Source organism: Enhydra lutris, unplaced genomic scaffold, assembly GCF_002288905.1.
Source record: "Enhydra lutris kenyoni isolate GAN:26980312 unplaced genomic scaffold, ASM228890v2 scaffoldscaffold11, whole genome shotgun sequence".
NCBI classification, from domain to species: Eukaryota; Metazoa; Chordata; class Mammalia; order Carnivora; family Mustelidae; genus Enhydra; species Enhydra lutris.
Window position 1 is genome coordinate 15610588 of NW_019154095.1, and position 18300 is coordinate 15628887.

Below are 18300 nucleotides of genomic sequence, written 5' to 3' on the forward strand. Positions count from 1 at the left end.
TTATTTGACACAGAATGAGAGAGAGAGAGCATATAAGCAGGGGGAGAAACAGGGAGAGGGTTCAGTTCCCTGCTCTAGGGAGCTTGACATGGGGCTGGATCCCAGGATCCTGGGATCACAACTGAGCAGAAGGCAGATGCTTAACTGACTGAGCCAGCCAGTCGCCCCGAAGCTAATTCTACTTCTTATTGACTGAAATATTTGGGGCGAGTTATTTAATCTCTGTGAGTCTGTTATCTGTGTGAAATAAACTTCAGGTTTGTCCCACTTCCTATTAATCAGGCGCTTAGACCATGGTTGAATCATCTTAACCACAAGGCATGTGAGGAAGATAAAACTGTACAATATGGGCCGTTGCTTACAGAACCTACTAGACACTACATAATTGAACTGGTAGTAAATACTTGGTACATTTGTTACTGTTATTGCCTTTCTAAACAGAGTCAGTGTTTTATATATTTTTCTACTTTATCCTTATGCAATTATTTACCATCTCTGTTCTCAGCTTCCCCATCAGAAAAAATGATAATACCTGTGCTTTTTGTAGAATGAGCATTTCTTGCTAACTATTAAGCTTTTAACTCACAGACTAATGACACACACACTGAATGGGATACTGGTAGGATTAGCCACACAAGTCAGAGAGATGTGGAGGGGAAGAGGAAAGAAGAAAGTAACCTTTATTTTATGCCTGTATTTTATGCATATTAATTTTATGCATTTAAACAGCCTGTATTTTATGCATATTAATTACACACACACACTATCATGAGCGGTGCTTCACAGGTACTCAGATTTTACAGATAAGGAAACCGAAATCCAGTAAGGTTAAGCAACTTTCTCAAGTTACCAAGACACAACACAAACCTGTGTCTTGAAACGCAGAAGGGCACCCTTCTGTTGTATCGGCTTAGTCATCATTAACACTGTCATGGAGTTGAACAATTCATTGCTTTACTAACTTGCACTTTGTTTTTTAGAGAGAAAAGCACAAGGTAAATTCATCTAGGAAATTTATTTTCTTAGTTCCGCTCAAAGGATCCCTTTAAAGGAAGCTGCATTGATAATTACGGTGCATCAGTGACACCAGGGGAAACTAGGATGTGTGTATGCGGTGACGGGCAGGAAGAGTGAAAGAGATTTCATGGCCCATTAGTTTCGTTTGTTTTCAGATTATAAACTATATAAGTTGGAAGACGGTTCAGAAAGGAGAGACACTGAAAGAAGAGGCTTCCTCTATTCCTGAGAACTCCTTTCATGGGAATATTCTTAGGACTAGTCAGAGTGATACCCCCACCGTACCCCCAGAAGGACTGAAGACACAGGCAAAAAACTTGACAAGAGTGTAAACTAAAAAACATCTGTTAGGTGAGACTACATGAAATTGCAGTTTTGCAGGCCCAAATCAGTCAAGTATCACCATTTTTGTATGGTTCCAACTCTCCCTACGACCTGGTTCCCTAAGTCTAGAGAGAGTGGTTTCTGGGAACTGACTTCAAAAGCGCCACTTGCTACTTAGGGTTTTGGTGAGCTATATTGCCTTTAAATTCTACTCATCACTTTTAAGCTGGAACTTGGAACTATTTTGACAGATATTTCAAACTACGCAGAAGGAAAATAACTTAATTGCAACTGAATCTGTCTTCCAAGACCTGTGCTGCTTTTTTCTTCACCTGAAAAATCACATGTACAATAGGTAGAGTAATTGGATGGCTAAATGCATAATACTGGATAGGGCTATCTCCACTACTCCCAGGGTGGGAGGGGGCTCTGAATGAGGGACTAGAGGCCCTGCCGTCCTACTCCTTGTGTGCGAAGCTTGGCCAAAGCTACTCGCCCTGTCCGGACTTCAGTTTACATCTATATAAAATAAAGATAATAACTTGCCTCGTGGAGTAATTTGTGAGTCTGGCCTGAAATGCAATAAAGTGAGAAAACATTATAATTACGAAGTGTGATAAAATTATGAAATATGTTAATAAAGAGTAATTCTGTGGATCACTGAGCATTGAATCTCTGGTTGGAAAGAAGCTTGGATTGTTTTCGGTTACCTCTTGCAGGGTAGAGAGAGAGCCATCTACAAAGACAGGCTTCGCTTGATCCCAACGCAACACCAAAGGCCAAGTGTCTGTGCCTTGTTGACCTATAAATGTGGTTAGTGTAAACAGACCCATCTCCTAGCAGAGGCCCTGTAAGATGACTCTGTGGGCTTAAATGATGCAGATAGGCTCCACACAGGGATCAAATTGGCTAATTACAAAGTGTCCATTTTATGGTTCCAGTTGTGTGGAGAGATAGCTGAAGACTGGCTGGTTTCCTAGATTTTCCCTACTTGCACATTCAGAGCATTCCGGCAATCAATGTCAGCTCTGCAAGCAGTGCTCGGGCCTTCTGAGATTGGCTTGTGCACAGCGCCAAGACAAAGATGTGGCCACTGCCCTCCAGGGCCTCTCACCTGAGCCTGGGGCCCAGACAGGTGACTTACAAGGAGGCTGTGGTAGCCAGCAGAGAAGACTAAAAAAGCTGTAGGGAAAGAGAGGAGGGAGCAAGCAATCCTACCAGAGGCAGTTTATCTGGAAACTTCGTTGAGAAGGAGGACTTGAGTTAAACTGGGAGGCTGGGAAATAGATGGGAAATAGACTAGAAATAGATGGATTGCTGGAGGCAAGAAACCAGGAGGCCGGATGGCCGGTGCTGTGCCAGCTAAACGGGGAATGTGACTAGAGAGGAGGGAGGGATTGAGAGGGCTTTGAATGCCAGCTGGGAACTGAGGCCTTAGACTTTATTCTGCAGGAAGCAGGGAGACATCCCAAAGGCCTCCAAGCAGGAAAGTAACACCAGGACGGAGGTCAGTTCAAGTCACTTCAAGGGCAGGTGGGGAGAGTAAGGAGCCTCTCCCTTCCCGGTGACGCAGGAGGCCTGAAAGACAGGCATTCCTCCCAGGAGACAACTTGACCTAAACTGTAAGCTCCTTGACAGCAGGGTCAGGGTCTTGGCCACGTGTGTTTCCTTGCTGTCAAGCACAATGCCTGGTGATTAAACAAGAGAGAGACAGGAAGGAGGGAGGGAGAGAGGAAGAACGTTTGGGGAATGAATCAAATTCACGCAGAGGGATGGATGCACGCCTGCGCAGGCTGAGCCCCGGCCTCCCAGGGGAAGGGTCTCAGGGTCCTGTCCCAGATCCGAGAGAGGTCGGAGAGGAGGGGGCCTCCCACACCCGCCTGGAGAAAGGTGCTTGCAAAATAGAGGCCGCAGCGCCTCGCTCAGGTCCGCTGGCGGAACTAAGCGTGACGCGGCCGCAGCGAGGCACGAAGTAGTCGCTGAGTTAAGTCCGGGGGATCTCTGCGTCCTGCGGGGTGGGGGTAGACTCACGAACCGAATGAAGGAACGTCTGCGGCCGGTGAAGGCCGGGAGGGCGCTGGGTTTAGCGAGGCGGGGAGGCTCGTGTTCCCGCGTCGCACGGAAGCTGGACAAACCTCCCCAACCCCCGAACCCCCAACCCGAGCGGACCCTAGCCGCCCGCGCGCCCACTCACCTGCTGGCGGCTCCCGCGAGCTCCCCCGGGGCACCGTCGCCCCAGACGGCCGGGGCGCCAGAGCCCGGGTGTCCGCCGCCCCCGGACGCGCCGCGCACTCAAGCTGGGCTGGGGGCGGGGCGGGAGGGCGGCCGTCCCCGCGGGAGGAGCGCGCGGGAGGGGGCGTCCCCTGGCCCGCGTTCCCCGCCGCGTCCCACCCAGCGGCCGCGACCACCCGCGGAAGCCCGTGCCCTGCTGTCGGGGTTCCTGCTGCGGCGGTTTGGGGTGCCGCGGGTTGAGAAGGGGGCACCGAGAATGCAGAGCGCTCTCAGAGAGCCGGCTCCCTTCCAGCCGCCCGCGATCACGCCCCTCGTCGCGCAGCCTCGGCTGCTGTCCCCGGAGTCCCTGGTGTCTGTCTCGGGGGAGCCGCGAGGCGCAGGGCTCCGCGATGGGCGCCCCACTCGCCGCCGGCTGGAGGTTGCCACCGGCCGCGGCCCTAGGGCGCTGCCTGCCCTCCGCACCGCGCTTCTCCCCAAGCGGAGCAGCGGACCCGCCCGCGGCGACCCCCAGGCCCGAGCTGCCCCCGGACGCGCCCGGGATCTGGTCGCGCCGGGTTGGTGGCCCGGGTGGGAGCACGGACGTTGGGGTCCTCGGAACCCCAGGAACGGGCCTGGCAGGAGAAGGGAACTGCAAGAAAGGAGTTAATCTGCAGATAGCTCCATTCTTTGCTCTTCCCCTGTTAAGCAAATCGTCCCGCTCCCCTCTGGATAAATCAAGAGAAACAGCCAAGATTGGCCCAGTTAGGCAGCAGGTCCCACTGCAGAAACTCTTTCTACCACCTGTCTAGCTGTCTCTGTTTTCTGAAGACAAATAATAATCGCTATGTACCTCTCTACCCAGCTTCTCCGGAAGGTTAGAAGAGCTAAACAGATCTTCTCCTCACCGAGACGTTCTATTAGCATTCCATGTTCTTTGCATTTCCACATCAATTTTATAGAATTCGTTTGTCAATTTCTACACCCAAAAGAGCTTGCAGAGATTTTGATCAGGGTTGCATTGAGTCTGTTTTGTCAAACTGATTCCTAAGTATTTCATGTTTTTGAAGCCATTGTAAATGTTGTTTTAAAAAATATTTTACTTATTTAATTTAGAGAGCGAGCGAGCAGGGGAAGAGGGAAAGGGAAAGAATCCCACAGCCTCCCTTCTGAGCCAGCCGGCCCTGGGGCTGGGTCTCAGGACCATGAGATCATTACCTGAGCGAAATCAAGAGGCGCTTTCTTAACCGTTGAGCCATCCAGGTGGCCTATAAATGTTATTTCTTAATTGAATTTCCAAGTGTTTAATGCTTGTATATAGAAATACAATTGATTTTTGTGCATTGATCTCTTATTCTACTGAACCTTGATATTGGATTTCTAGCTCCCAGAACTGTGAGAAAATAAAGTTGTGCTGTATTCAACCACTTAGTTTGTGCAAATTTGGTACAGCAGCCCTAGGAAATGAACACAAGGAGATGGCAATCCCTAATTGTAACTGTGGATCTGTTTCTCCTTGCAATTCTATCAATTTTTGTCTCATGTATCTTAAAGCTCTGTTTTTCGAAGAATAAACAGAGGATTCTCATGTCCTCTTGCGGAACCAACACCTTTCTCTTTATGAAATGACCTTCTTCACCCCTGATGACATTCTTTCTGTTACAGTTTTCTCTATCTTTTTACTTTTAGCCTACTTGTGTCTTTTTCTTTTTTTTTTAAGAAGGGGATTTTCTTTCTTTCTTTTTTTTTCTTTCTTTCTTTCTTTCTTTTTTTTTTTTTGCCTACTTGTGTCTTGTGTTTAAAGTTAAAATTTCTTGCGGCAGGCACCTACTCAAGTCTTGCTTTCTTTTCCCATATGACAATCACTGCTTTGACTTCATGATTTTTGTTTAATATTTTGAGGCTTCATGTGTATGTCTTTTTAAAAGTAGGGAGATTCCCCCCCTTAGTTTCTGTAATATTGACAGGTTTTTAATAAAAATCAGAGACCTAGAACGGCTACATATGATCTCCCCCTAGTGGCTACATTGAATAATGCTATGAAATTCAAACAATTATTTCAGAGCACAACTTCTCCGTGGCAAGCTATGCCCATTAAACAGTTACGAAAACCTCATTAATTTGACTTTAGTGTTTCCTGCGCCGTGAATAAACTCCTCATGGTCGCAAGAGATGCCCAGTCCTTACATAAAGAAGAAGGGAAACTTGGTAATCTTGAACTGGGACAGTATTATAACCACCCAAAATAATTAATAACCACTATGGTGTTATTAATACCTTAATAAGTAATTAAGATAATATATAGTGGTTGACAAGGGATAGTCATGGAAAGTAAGGAATGAAATGATGACTTTCAAAAACATTCAGAAGACAAATAGAAAGCATACAATAAGTGATAAACATTTTAAATATGTGTAGTAATTCCTTTGCAACTTCCTTTGAATCTATAATTATTTCAACATAAAATTTAAAACATATCAACGATCATGATAAAGGGAAATGGATCCAAACTCTCTAGCTAAAAGAATAAAAGTATCAACTTTAAAAAAAGAGAGAGAGAGAAAAGAAAATATGGAAGTTTACAGGGAACATACATAAAACATACAAAATGGAGAAAAGTAAAGGGTTAGAAAAAGATAAACTAGGAGAATACAGACCAAATGACACCAGGGGGAAAAGACTTCAAGGTGAAAACATTACTTCAGATAAAGCGGATCACAACTTAAGATTAAAAGTTAAATTTGTCTGGGCACCTGGGTGGCTCAGTGGGTTAAGCCTCTGCCTTCAGCTCAGGTCATGATCTCAGAGGCCTGGGATGGAGCCCTGCATCGGGCTTTTTGCACAGTGGGGAGCCTGCTTCCCCTCTCTCTCTGCCTGTCTACTTCTCTGCCTACTTGTGATCTCTCACTCTGTCAGATAAATAAAAAAAATCTAAAAAAAAAAAAATTAAAAAAAATTTTGCCAAGAAAGTATAACAATTCAAATCTTGTATTCCTTTAAAATTAAAGCCCTAAAATATGTAAAGGAAAATTTGACACAGCTACAAGGAGCGACTGATAAGCCAACCATTAACGTGGCTATGATTTCATATGGCAGATTATTGGTACAGTCATATTTCTGCTAGTATAATTACTCCTCCTACTTTATATGATGAAATTCTGCATACCTGTATTTCATACTGTTCCACAAAAACTATGGTGGGTTAAATGTGCTCCATTACTGGAAAAAGTGGAGAACTGTTGCACTAGAAATTGAAGCACACTACTTCCTATTGATTGAACAGCATTTACTGAGCACCTGTTATGTTAAAAGAGTAAGTTGTTTTACTTATTTAGTTTAGCCATTTAAAACTGCATAAGCTGGGGTGGGGGTTCTGGGTGGCTCAGTTGGCTAAGTGTCTGACTTGATTTCGGCTCAGGTCATGATCTCAGGGAGATGGAGGTCTGTGCCGATCATGGAGCCTGCTTAGGATTCACTATCTCCCTTTGGCCTGCCCCACACCCCGCCCCCAGGCTCCTTCTCTCTCTCTCTCTCTCTCTCTCTCAGAAATGCATAAGCTGGAGTTTCATAGAGCATGATAGTGAAAACCATAGTTTTCTGTAACTCTAGTTATAGCCCTGAAGTTCCTCCCTCCCCTATCTCTCTCTCTCTCTCCGTCAATTAAGTCTGTCTCCTTAAAATAATAAGTGCTTGATTTGCCAAGCAACAGTAAAGAATTTCCAAAATTATGATATATCTTTGGTATATTTTCTTTTAAAACTAAGAAAATACTATATAGCAAGCACAGATATTGGGCCAGGAACTCAACTGTGCAAGACAACTTACTTTCTATGAAGAGACTCCATTCCACCACGTGGTGAAAGCAATTTGGGTCCTTTTTCTCTTTCACTTTGGCAGTGATTTGCATATAAACCCCAGGGATTTCTATAAAGATGGGAAGGCAGGGGCATATGGTCTGGATTTTCACCTATGCATGCGGGCATCATCTGCCAGGTCCTTATCCCCTTCTGGTCTTCAGTCACTGCTCTGTCAAGGTCATTCTTGACATTTGTCTCATTTCCAAACATGAGGCTCTCCACGTCTGGCTTGTTTTCAGCTAACTTGGTTGTCCTTGGATACAAAATGCTATTCCGCTGCTCCTGGGCCACAGTGGGGCAGGAGAAACTCATGAGGGCTGTGCAGGGTCCTTCACACAGGCAGACTAACCTACAGATACTGGAATTTGTTCTTTTGTTCCTTTATACTTGGATGAACTCTGTCTCTGACCTGGGTACTAACACATCACCCAGTCCCTTATCTCCTGGCTTCTTGCTGTCTCTCTGAACTGGGGGGAGAGTACAGCACCTCTATTTCTCGAGGACCCACACTGACATCTCACTCCTTGCTTTTTCCCTAATATACCTCCTTTCTCTCCAGGTTTGGGAAAACTTGATGCAATCTTTGGAAGGATGGGGTGGGCGGGAAAATTCGCTTTTCTTCAGGTGTTCTACCAAATCTACTGTTTATACTTGAAACCTTTCTTTTCTTTTGGAAATTCTAATGCCAAGAATAGTTTTCATTTTCTCTGCTCTCTGCATTTTTTTTTTTAAGATTCCATTCATCCGCTTGACAGAGAGAGACAGAGAACACGAGCAGGGGGAGTGGAGACAGAGAGTGGAGACAGAGAGAGAAAGAGAGAGAAGCAGGCTCCCCACTGAGCAGGGAGCCGGATGTGACCCCGGGACCATGACCCGAGCTGAAGGCAGACACCTAAGGACTGAGCCACCCGGGTGCCCCTGAATTTTTTTTCCCCCTGAAGCAATGACACAGAATGTCTGTCTAGCTGCATGAGAAAAGGATCATGGGATAAAAGCAAGCATATAGGGAAAAAACCTCATGTGTTAAAATAACAAAATATTGTTACTCAACCGTGCAGAGGAGCAAAAATGGTCTCACTGATAACATTTATGGCACGTTGATTGTAATAGTAACAGGGATTCTCCTGTCAATGAAGTGAAAGCAGAGGAACCCTTGAATCGTAAAAAGGTAGGTGTGGTGTTTTAGTATACAGGTCAGAGACAGACATACAGAATTCACTGAAGTGTTTTTAAAAATGATGGGTTGGTGGGGGGGGGGCACCTGTCTGGCTCAGTTGGAAGAGTGGGTGACTCTTGATTTGGGGTCATGAGTTCAAGCCCCACATTGGGTGTAGAGGTTATTTAAACAAAACTTAGAAAAAAATTATTGGTAAGTCACATGAAACACTAAATGCTAGGGAAGCCAGTTCAAAGGGTTCTTAAAAATCAATCAAGTCAACTCCAGGTGAGTAATGGCTTTATTCACAGAGAATGCAAGTCAAAAACCAGAGGTGTCAATGTGGGAGGTAGATAGTTAGAGTCGGATATGTTATTACTACCCATAAATTAAGCTTAATTGTCCAATAAAATACCAAATATTCTTTTTGGAGTCTTGGATAAAGTAAGGAAGGGATGCTAAGATTATGAATGGCAGAGAAGTTATGGAACTCTCTTTAGCAAGGTGGGGGTCCTACCTGTGTTAGTGGGGACTGGGGAGTGCCCCAGCTCCCCTGCCTCCAGCAACCACTGAGCCCCTTTCTCCAAGGATCAGGGCTTTCAGGGAGAAGTCCCTCTCTTTGACCACCCTTTTCTGTTTTTTGTTTTTGTTTTTGTTTTTGTTTTTTTTTAATGATTCAGGGACTCCTCTGCCACCGGAAATCACATCCTTTAAATAATAGTGACTAAAATCTTTCTAACCAAACTTTTTGTTTCATAAGCATGCATAAAATGTTAAAAAGACAGACTGTGACTGAAGTACCCCTTTGAAAGTCATTCAGCTGGGAGGACGAGAGACCCGGTTGGACCCTGTCGCCCACAGCACGGGAATTATCATGTAGACACCAGACATTAGCGTCTCTAGGACAATAATCTTAACTTTCTGATTTTCCTGAAGTTTTCAGTGTCTAAAGTGAGAATGCATTAATGCTTGTTGAAAGGTTTTGAAAAAGAAAAAAGTGAATGAATGAATAAATAAATTAGGTGTTAGTGGTTCAGATCATTTCTATGTTGATATGGAAAATTCAGAGGAAAATGCACACCCAAGGATATGACCACTAAATGTAAGAAGGTTCTAGAATGAACAATGGGTTAAAAAAAAAAGGACACATTTTGTAGTTTCATAGTTTTGGCATTAGCTAAAATAGGAACTGATAGTTGAAGCATTTTGAAGGAATCCTCATGACTTCTGAAGGTATGTGGTGTGTATGTTCAACTTTACTATAATGACACCTGATTATAAAGAACTTGTTAATTCCATGTTTATTAGCTGAGCTACCCTGAGCAAGCATTGTGAGCAATATTGCATTTATTTTGTTTTGCCTTTTTGAAAACAATGCATCATTACGAATGTGTCTATTAAATACCTTTGAATGAAATTCAGAAATTCATATGTGGTCTTCCATGATTAAAAAAAATAAACTTTCAGAATTTACTCCTTATTGCTTAACTGCTGTGAACATGTGAACACATAGTAAGGGCATGTTTTGATTAGTAACAATTTTAGATCTATACCTACACACATTATCACCACTATGAACAAATCCTTAAGTGTTTTTTCTTTATTTCTTGTGTCTTTTACTCTTTAACAGATCCCATTCTCTATCCCCAGCTTGGTAAAAGATTGAAGATTCTTTAAGAAGTTTCTACTAAAATTAATGAAGATTAGCCCAATACCCTCCTCTCAGGTCCCCCCGGACCCTCCAGCCTCCGGGATGCTGTGCCATATTTGAAAGCAGAGTTTTCTCTTTGATCTCCCAGATGCCTTGTCCATTCTCATGTTGTCAGAAAGCCCCTGAGTGCTGGGATTGGTGGGTAGACACATGTTCTGCTGAGCACCATTCTCTTCCCTGCCTGTGTAAGTGATACCTGGATCTTGTGATCACAGTCAGCTCATGCTCCTGAGGGCATCTGAGGCCTCTCTTTTCTGAGAAAGTCCATGGAGGGAGAGGACAGAATATAGACTTCCATGGTAAACCTCTTGTCAAGGATTCCAGCTACAGCTTGCCCTACATGATGGGATAATTGGACAGAAGCCAAGGAGAAATATCATATCTTCCATTTAGAAAATAGAAAAAATTGGGATTGGTGAAATCAAATGCAACAAAGATGATAATACTTCCTGAATTAGTAGGTTAATATTTAATTTAATTTTAGTATCTGTTAAAAATCTTCTAGTGATATGGAACTAATTGAACCACTTGACAGTAAAAACAAATCCAGACATAGAAGCACACAAAACCTTTTGTTTTTTTAAGTGGTTATAGAATCACATGTAAGTTGTTCTTTTTTAAAGATCAGTGATCAAATAAATGAATCATGGTATGGTGATTTCCTTAAATAAAGCTATATAAGAACACAATATATGACAAACTAGAATTAGTAATCCAAAGCAAATAATGGAGAAAAGAAAATATCTGCTTAAGAATTAGAGTTGTGGGGGAGGTGTCTGGGTAGCTCAGTTGGTTAAGTATCCAACTCTTGGTTTAGGCTCAGAGGGGTGATGGGATTGAGCCCTGCATGGGGCTCTATGCTCAGCATGGAGTCTGTTTCAGGTTCTGTCTCTTCCCACTCCCCTCCTTACCCCCCTTGCCCATGTGTGTACATGCTTTCTCTCTCTCAAATAAAATCTAAAAAAAAAAAAAAAATAGTGTTGGGATACCTGAGAATGGTATGGTATGAAATTAGATCAAAGGAAGTAGAAGGAGGGGCGCCTGGGTGGCTCACTCAGTGAAGTTTCTGCCTTCTGCTCAGGTCATGATCTCGGGGTCCTGGTATCGAGCCCCACATCAAGCTCCCTGCTTGGCGGAGAGTCTGCTTCTCCCTCTGCGTCTGCCTCGGCCTCCCACCTATGCTCATGCTTTCTCTCTCTCAAATAAATAAATAATATCTTAAAAAAAAAAAAAAAAGGAAGTAGAAGGAAATAGGCCAGTAGGGCAAATAGACTACTGTATCTACAAAAGATACATTTACATCAGAACATGAAGTATGTCATCATATGGATCTGTTTGTATTTAAATAAATAACCCTGCTAGAACAGTGTAATAAAAAATCTCAAAAGAAAAACAACAAAATGAAACGTGTTTAACACACATTTATTGCTGTAAATATATAAAGAATTTTAAATATAAATACTCTGCTTTCACACCACAGGTAGTCAAGGAAGATTAAAAATGTATACCCAGGGGCGCCTGGGTGGCTTGGTGGGTTAAAGCTTCTGCCTTCGGCTCAGGTCATGATCCCAGGTCCTGGGATCGAGCCCCACATCGGGCTCTCTGCTCGACGGGGAGCCTGCTTCCCCCTCTCTCTCTGCCTGCCTCTCTGCCTACCTGTGATCTCTGTCTGTCAAATAAATAAATAAAATCTTTAAAAAAAAATGTATACCCAAGGAAAACCCTGACAAACTACATCAAATCACACGGGTATGTGCAGTTCCATAGCAATTAGGGAGTGCCAATTAGAACTCATAAAATGGCACAAATAACTAAAAGAGGCTCTTTTAAAAGCCAGTGCTGGGGGAGGATCTGTGACCATTTGACGCTGCTGGTGGGTTGCATCCTTTCTGAGGAGCAACTTCTCAATATGTAACAAGAGCTAAAAATCTTTTTAAAACATTTAATCTACCCATTCCATTTTACAAAACAGAAACGAGAAGGGAAAATAGTAAAGGGAAAGTAAAATTTGTGCAAAGTACGTAGCAGCATTATTTTTCATCGTGAAAACAAGAAACATCTCTAATGCACAAAGTGAAATGTTTAGGCAACTGCTCAACAGTAACAGAATGGAACCCAGCTATTATGTGGATTAGTTTGACCCATGAAAGCTGTAAGAAATAAAGCTGACTCAGGGACAGATACGTCCACAGAGAAACTCTTAAGTTTCTTGGGACACTGAACCATCTCTTACTCATAGGGAATCTGCGGGGTCAAACTTTGCTCCTGGTACAAGGTAAATGCTACAGGGCTTGTTGAACAAGTGCTCCAATGGCTTTTCTATTAATGCTGAATTCTTGACCTTCTGCCTGCTCTGACCTTGGTAAACTTGCATTTGCTAGCTTTCACGGGGCTCGCCTAGATTTCTGGACTCTAGCCTGCCCAGCCTCAGATAAATGCATACCCTTCGTGGTCCTGGCACCTGACTAGTGACCTCTGCTCTACTGAGGGCTCCATACCCCGGGTGTCAGACAGCTGCAGTTAACATGAAAGGCTGCGCACTCATCAGCAAGCTTATGAAAAAAAAATGCATAAACTTTGTCAAATATACAAAATTGGGAAGAAACTTGGAGAAGCCTCCCCAGTCCTCAGTGCCTAGCATGAAGAGGCAAACACAGACAAGGATTCGACCTTCTCTTACTTGACTCCCAGTCTCCCAGCTGCTCAGACGGGAAGGAGAACAGCACTGACCCTCTGGAAGCCGCCACCCGCCCGGAGAACATTCTGCCCAGATTATGTCCCCAGCAGCGGAGCAGCACATTGAGCCCTTACGGGATTTACAAAAGAAGCGTCCTGTAAGGCCCGCTGTAAGGCCCCGTTGTGCCTGTGCACTCGCACTCGGGCTTTCCCCCTCTCCTGGTGGCGCTGGAGGCCAGGGCCGTTAAGTATTTCATGGTAGAATGAATGGTTGAGGGACTGAATGGAGGGAAGAGGGGATTCGGGGCAGGTTGCCAGATTATGAGCTAATCACAGCATCAAGTGACGTTAGCATTTATTTTGGAGGATCTTAATTATTTGCGAGGGCACACAACTCGGAAGAGGCCCACATCCAAGCAGGGAGCGTGGTGAGGGACGGACAGGGTTGCAAGGAAGAAGAAAACAGCCCGAAATCCCTTAGCCAGGAGCGGGTCCCGTGCAGGCCCGAGGTTAAAGCAAGCCGTGCTTGAGGCATCGGTCCCCTGTCTGTCCCCAGGTCGGCCCCAGCCTAAGCCTTCTGGTGCTATAAATACAGCAGCCCACACGCTGCAGAGACACGGTGTTCCCTCGGCTCGCCGGGACAGATAACATGAATTTGCCCTTTAAACGTCCCAAGCTGAAGTCACAGCCCCCGGCCCACCCCTGCCTCCCGGAAGCGCCTTCGCCCCGGTTGCCCTCTGCCGAGGAGGGGGACGGCGAGGGGGTGTCCAGGCACCTGCCCAGCCAATGCGCGGTGCGCGCCGGGCCCCGGGGTCCCTCCTCCTCTCGCGAGACGCCGCGCGGGGCATATAAGGAGGGCTGCGGGGCGAGGCGAGCGGCCCCTTCGCGTCGCGCGGGGACAGAGAGCGGGTGGCCGTGCCTGTCCGGGCGGAGGCGAGAGCGAGAGCGCGGCTCCCGGAGGCTCTGTGCGCCCGGCTGTCACCATGAGCGATCAGGCGTTGAGCTTCCTGAAGGATTTCCTGGCCGGCGGCGTCGCCGCTGCCGTGTCCAAGACCGCGGTCGCCCCCATCGAGAGGGTCAAACTGCTGCTGCAGGTAGGCACGGCGGGGGCGCGGGCGCGGGCGCAGCGAACCGGGTGCGGCAGGGCGCGGGCAGGGCGCGCGGGACGCGGGCGAGCTGCGGCGGCGAGGGGGAGCGGAGCGGAGCGGGACGGGCTAGCCGCGGCGAATCTGGGCTAGGCCACGGGCCCCGGCCTGCGGCGAAGAGGAAGGTGCCCTCTGCGTAGAGGCAGGTCCGGCGTCCCTGGCAGATTCCTGGTGTCGGGTGGCGCCCAGCGTTCGGGTGTCTATATATGGAAACCCACCCCGGGTAGGTTACAGCCAGCCAGAGCCTGCTCCTGGGACGGCACTGACCCTCCACTTAGGTCTCCGAGGCCGGCCTCACCTTTCGATTTTCAGGTCCCTTGCACCTTTTGTCCTGCAACCACCTTCTACAGTACAAACCTTGGAATAATTATTGCCCCAAACCTCGCATAGTGTGTCCCATGCACCATGCTGTAGGCTGACATTTATTTCATTTATCTTTCTGTAAGCTGTTAGGTATTATTCCCATTATTTTACAGCTGAAGAAATAGGTTTTGAGAGATTAAGTTTTCAGAATAGACTCATGTTGTCTTACCTCGTCCCCAAATCTTTTCGTCTGCCGTCTGGTCTATGGCTTCTCTTCCTCCTCATCCTGTCTGTCGTGTGTCTCTCTTCTTGCCCAAAAGGCATGGGCCCCTCAATGAGAAACTCAGCCTCCTCGATTTGAGAGTCAAAATTATCATGAAGAAAAACCCAGTTGCTCACTCACAGCGACAAACCCCTCAATAATTAATTACTTGCGTAATCTGCTAGAAAATTTTCAGGCTCTAATACCCAGTGGATTTATTCTACTTCTGTGAGAGCATCTACTCCTCCGAGATCCTGGTCTCCAGGGAGACCCAGTGAGACTGAGGCATCATTATCTCCTGCCCATCCATTGTGTGTGTGTTATATCAGAGCAGGTGCCCTGGAGGGCAGGAATCTTTAATCATTTCTATCACCCAGTAAGCCCCTAGCATAGTTTTCATACCTAGGAAAAAGGCAATGCATAAATGACTCTTTACAGTGGAGTCTTTTCAGTTTATTTGGGGAAGAACCTTTTCTCTCAAGTGCCCTGATAATTGAGGCAAAAGCAGATTTTTTTGGCTTATTATCCCAGTAGCTGATGTACTTCCTTAGTTAATATCTGCTTGATTTCCCCATAGATTTTTTTAAGAAGGAAATTCAAAGAGTTGTAAACGTTCATTTGCTCCTGTCCTCTTTCCTTCTCCCTCTGCTCTGGCCATCCTCACCCAATCCTCCCCTCCCTCCATCTCCCCGCCGCAGGTCCAGCATGCCAGCAAACAGATCAGTGCAGAGAAGCAGTACAAAGGGATCATTGATTGTGTGGTGAGAATCCCCAAGGAGCAGGGCTTTCTCTCCTTCTGGAGGGGTAACCTGGCCAACGTGATCCGTTACTTCCCCACCCAAGCCCTCAACTTCGCCTTCAAGGACAAGTACAAGCAGATCTTCCTGGGGGGCGTGGACCGGCATAAGCAATTCTGGCGCTACTTTGCCGGTAACCTGGCTTCCGGTGGGGCAGCTGGGGCCACCTCCCTCTGCTTTGTCTACCCGCTGGACTTTGCCAGGACCAGGTTGGCTGCCGATGTGGGCAAGGGTGCTGCCCAGCGCGAGTTCAGTGGTCTGGGTGACTGTCTCACCAAGATCTTCAAGTCTGATGGCCTGAAGGGTCTCTACCAGGGTTTCAGCGTCTCTGTCCAGGGCATCATTATCTACAGAGCGGCCTACTTTGGAGTCTATGATACTGCTAAGGGTGAGAGAGGGGCCTCAGGGGGTGTGGAGTGGGGAGGAAGAAGGTCCCCAGGGGTCTGTAACTCACGAAGGACCGGATATTTATTAATAATCTTGGTTTTGTTCCTAGTCCCTGAGCTAAACGGATGCTTCTGAAGGGGTGGTATGGTGTGGATAAATAGCTAAAGGAGTCTCCTTGTCCTCTACTGAAATAAACTCTGGCCTTGAGTTATTCAGAGAGGAAGAAGGGGAGCCTGCCTCCCCCTTGCCATAGCTCTGTCAGTGACCTAGTTGAACTTGGAGCCCCTTCAACATGCCCTGTACCCTGGGCACAACTCCGGCTTCCCTGGACCCACAGGGCAGTCCCCAGCTTTGGCTGGCTGCCTGGTTGTGAAGCACCCACAGGGGCAGGTTCTTCCAGAAGGGTAGGGCATGGAGTTGGAGGTACGGTAGCCTCTTCTCCATCTCTGTTTGCTTTTGGCTGAGCTGCTGAGAGAAATCACGTCACAGCCATTTGGCTCCTTGCCTCTGCCCACAGGGATGTTGCCTGACCCCAAGAATGTACACATTATTGTGAGCTGGATGATTGCCCAGAGCGTGACAGCGGTCGCAGGGCTGGTGTCCTACCCCTTTGACACAGTCCGCCGTAGGATGATGATGCAGTCTGGCCGGAAAGGGGGTAAGCCTGACACCTCATTTCTCTGCCCAAGAGAAACACTATGCAATGCTCTTCCCAGTCTTCACTGTTCTGGTTAAAATTCCGTGTTAAGAACTTAGGAAAGAAGCTTTATAGTCAGTCCCCTTAACACTGTCAGCTGTTCCTTTAGCAAAAAGAATGTGTTTCTATCAGAGATAAGAACATCAAAAAATGAGATATTTCGAGGTGAACTTTACTAAGTATCTAATATTATAGAGGCCGTAGGCCCTTTTCCCTTAGAACCTCGGTACAGAAATACAGGAAACTAATTAATTAGCTGGTTTATTTAAAAAATACTGCTTTTGGGAGATGGTGCTTTTGTTGGGTGACATGGCCTGAAGCCATTTTGGCTTCCATAGGTTGAAACATGAAATTGTCATTTTTAGCATCAAAAAGTCAAATATTAGTTCCATTTGCTTCAGCCTAATAGTTTTCTCTCTTTTAACTGTTTTGGGCAATATAATCTGAGACTCTGCCCATAAGATTTTCTGTTCTCATCCATAAAAAGGGGGACCACCAGCTTAGTACTTCCACTCTACCCCCTCCCCTCCCACTTTATGGTCTGACCATGTGTGAGTTAGCTACTTCATTGCCCTGGTTCTTTACCTGATTTTGGGTGGAAGGAGCAGGATTGACAAGAGACACTGACAGTTATGCAAGGAAGAGGGTGTCTAGCTGGACACCACACGAAGCTGGGGCTTAGAGCTCAAGTGACTGACTTTCCTAACACTGTGTACAGGTGTCTTGCAGAGGAAAAGCCTCTTTCCTCCAGAATTACAGAGCCCTTACCAACATTTGTTTCCACAGCGGATATTATGTACACTGGGACGGTGGACTGCTGGAGGAAGATTGCAAAAGATGAAGGTGCCAAGGCTTTCTTCAAAGGTGCCTGGTCCAATGTGTTGAGAGGCATGGGCGGAGCTTTCGTATTGGTGTTGTATGATGAGATCAAAAAATACGTCTAATGTAGTTAAAACTCAAGGTCATTGGTTCCAGATCCATTGTGTGGTTTAATAAGACTTTTCCTATGGGAAGTAAAAAGAAAGATCTGGGATAAAACCAGACTGAAAGGAATACCTCAGAGAAAAAAAAAAAAAGCTTCACTGAGTGTTCATTAAACCACAGATGTATTTTGTATTTATTTTACATTTAAATTCCCACGTCAGATATAAAATAACTTATCATACTTGTATAATTAACTGAAGAACTGATAATGAAGATAACCGAATGTGAAATCTCAATAAAGACCACTTAATGCACCATGTTTTTTTGAGTTCTTATTCATTGCTGTGTGGATTTAAACATAAGACCACAAATGCTTATTTTCTAGCATGACTTACATAACTCGGTGGCCCAGCTTCTGAATGTCAGATGTTCTACTGTGTGTCACAGGAGTACCTACAATGCTTAAAATGTGTGGTTTTCAAAGTTTGGCGGCTTTTACCCACTTTCTATCTTACCTCAGGCCGTGGTGCTGGGGGCTCCAAAGCGGTGGCATGGATCGTGCCTTGCGTAGTCCCACCTGATTTTATGCACTTCCATGCAATCTTCAGGAACTCTGAGATTACACTGAACAGTGTTGGGAGTTTTGTGAGATGAGGAAATGTTCTGTCTTAGGGCCTTTCGAGAAGTGTGATACTTAGAATTTTCTGACAGGTGGGCAGTATTCATTGACAGTCAGCTGGCAAGCTAGTATTTAGTACCTGTTAGGCTCTTTGGAAGATACAAAAAGACAGGAGCCAATTCTGAAAGAAACTTCGATGGGGTTAGGAGAGAGGAAT

The 18300-nt window shown here is 45.8% G+C and overlaps 1 protein-coding gene across 1 annotated transcript; it reads left to right on the plus strand.

Moving 5' to 3' along the window:
* The first annotated feature begins 13801 nt into the window (after positions 1 to 13801).
* LOC111144412 (solute carrier family 25 member 4) lies at positions 13802 to 17783 on the plus strand. The gene is made up of 4 exons (XM_022498689.1): positions 13802 to 14043; positions 15358 to 15844; positions 16361 to 16501; positions 17327 to 17783. Exons 1-4 carry the CDS (start codon positions 13933 to 13935, stop codon positions 17482 to 17484), a joined length of 897 nt encoding a protein of 298 aa, XP_022354397.1. The 5' UTR covers positions 13802 to 13932; the 3' UTR covers positions 17485 to 17783.
* Positions 17784 to 18300: the final 517 nt, after the last annotated feature.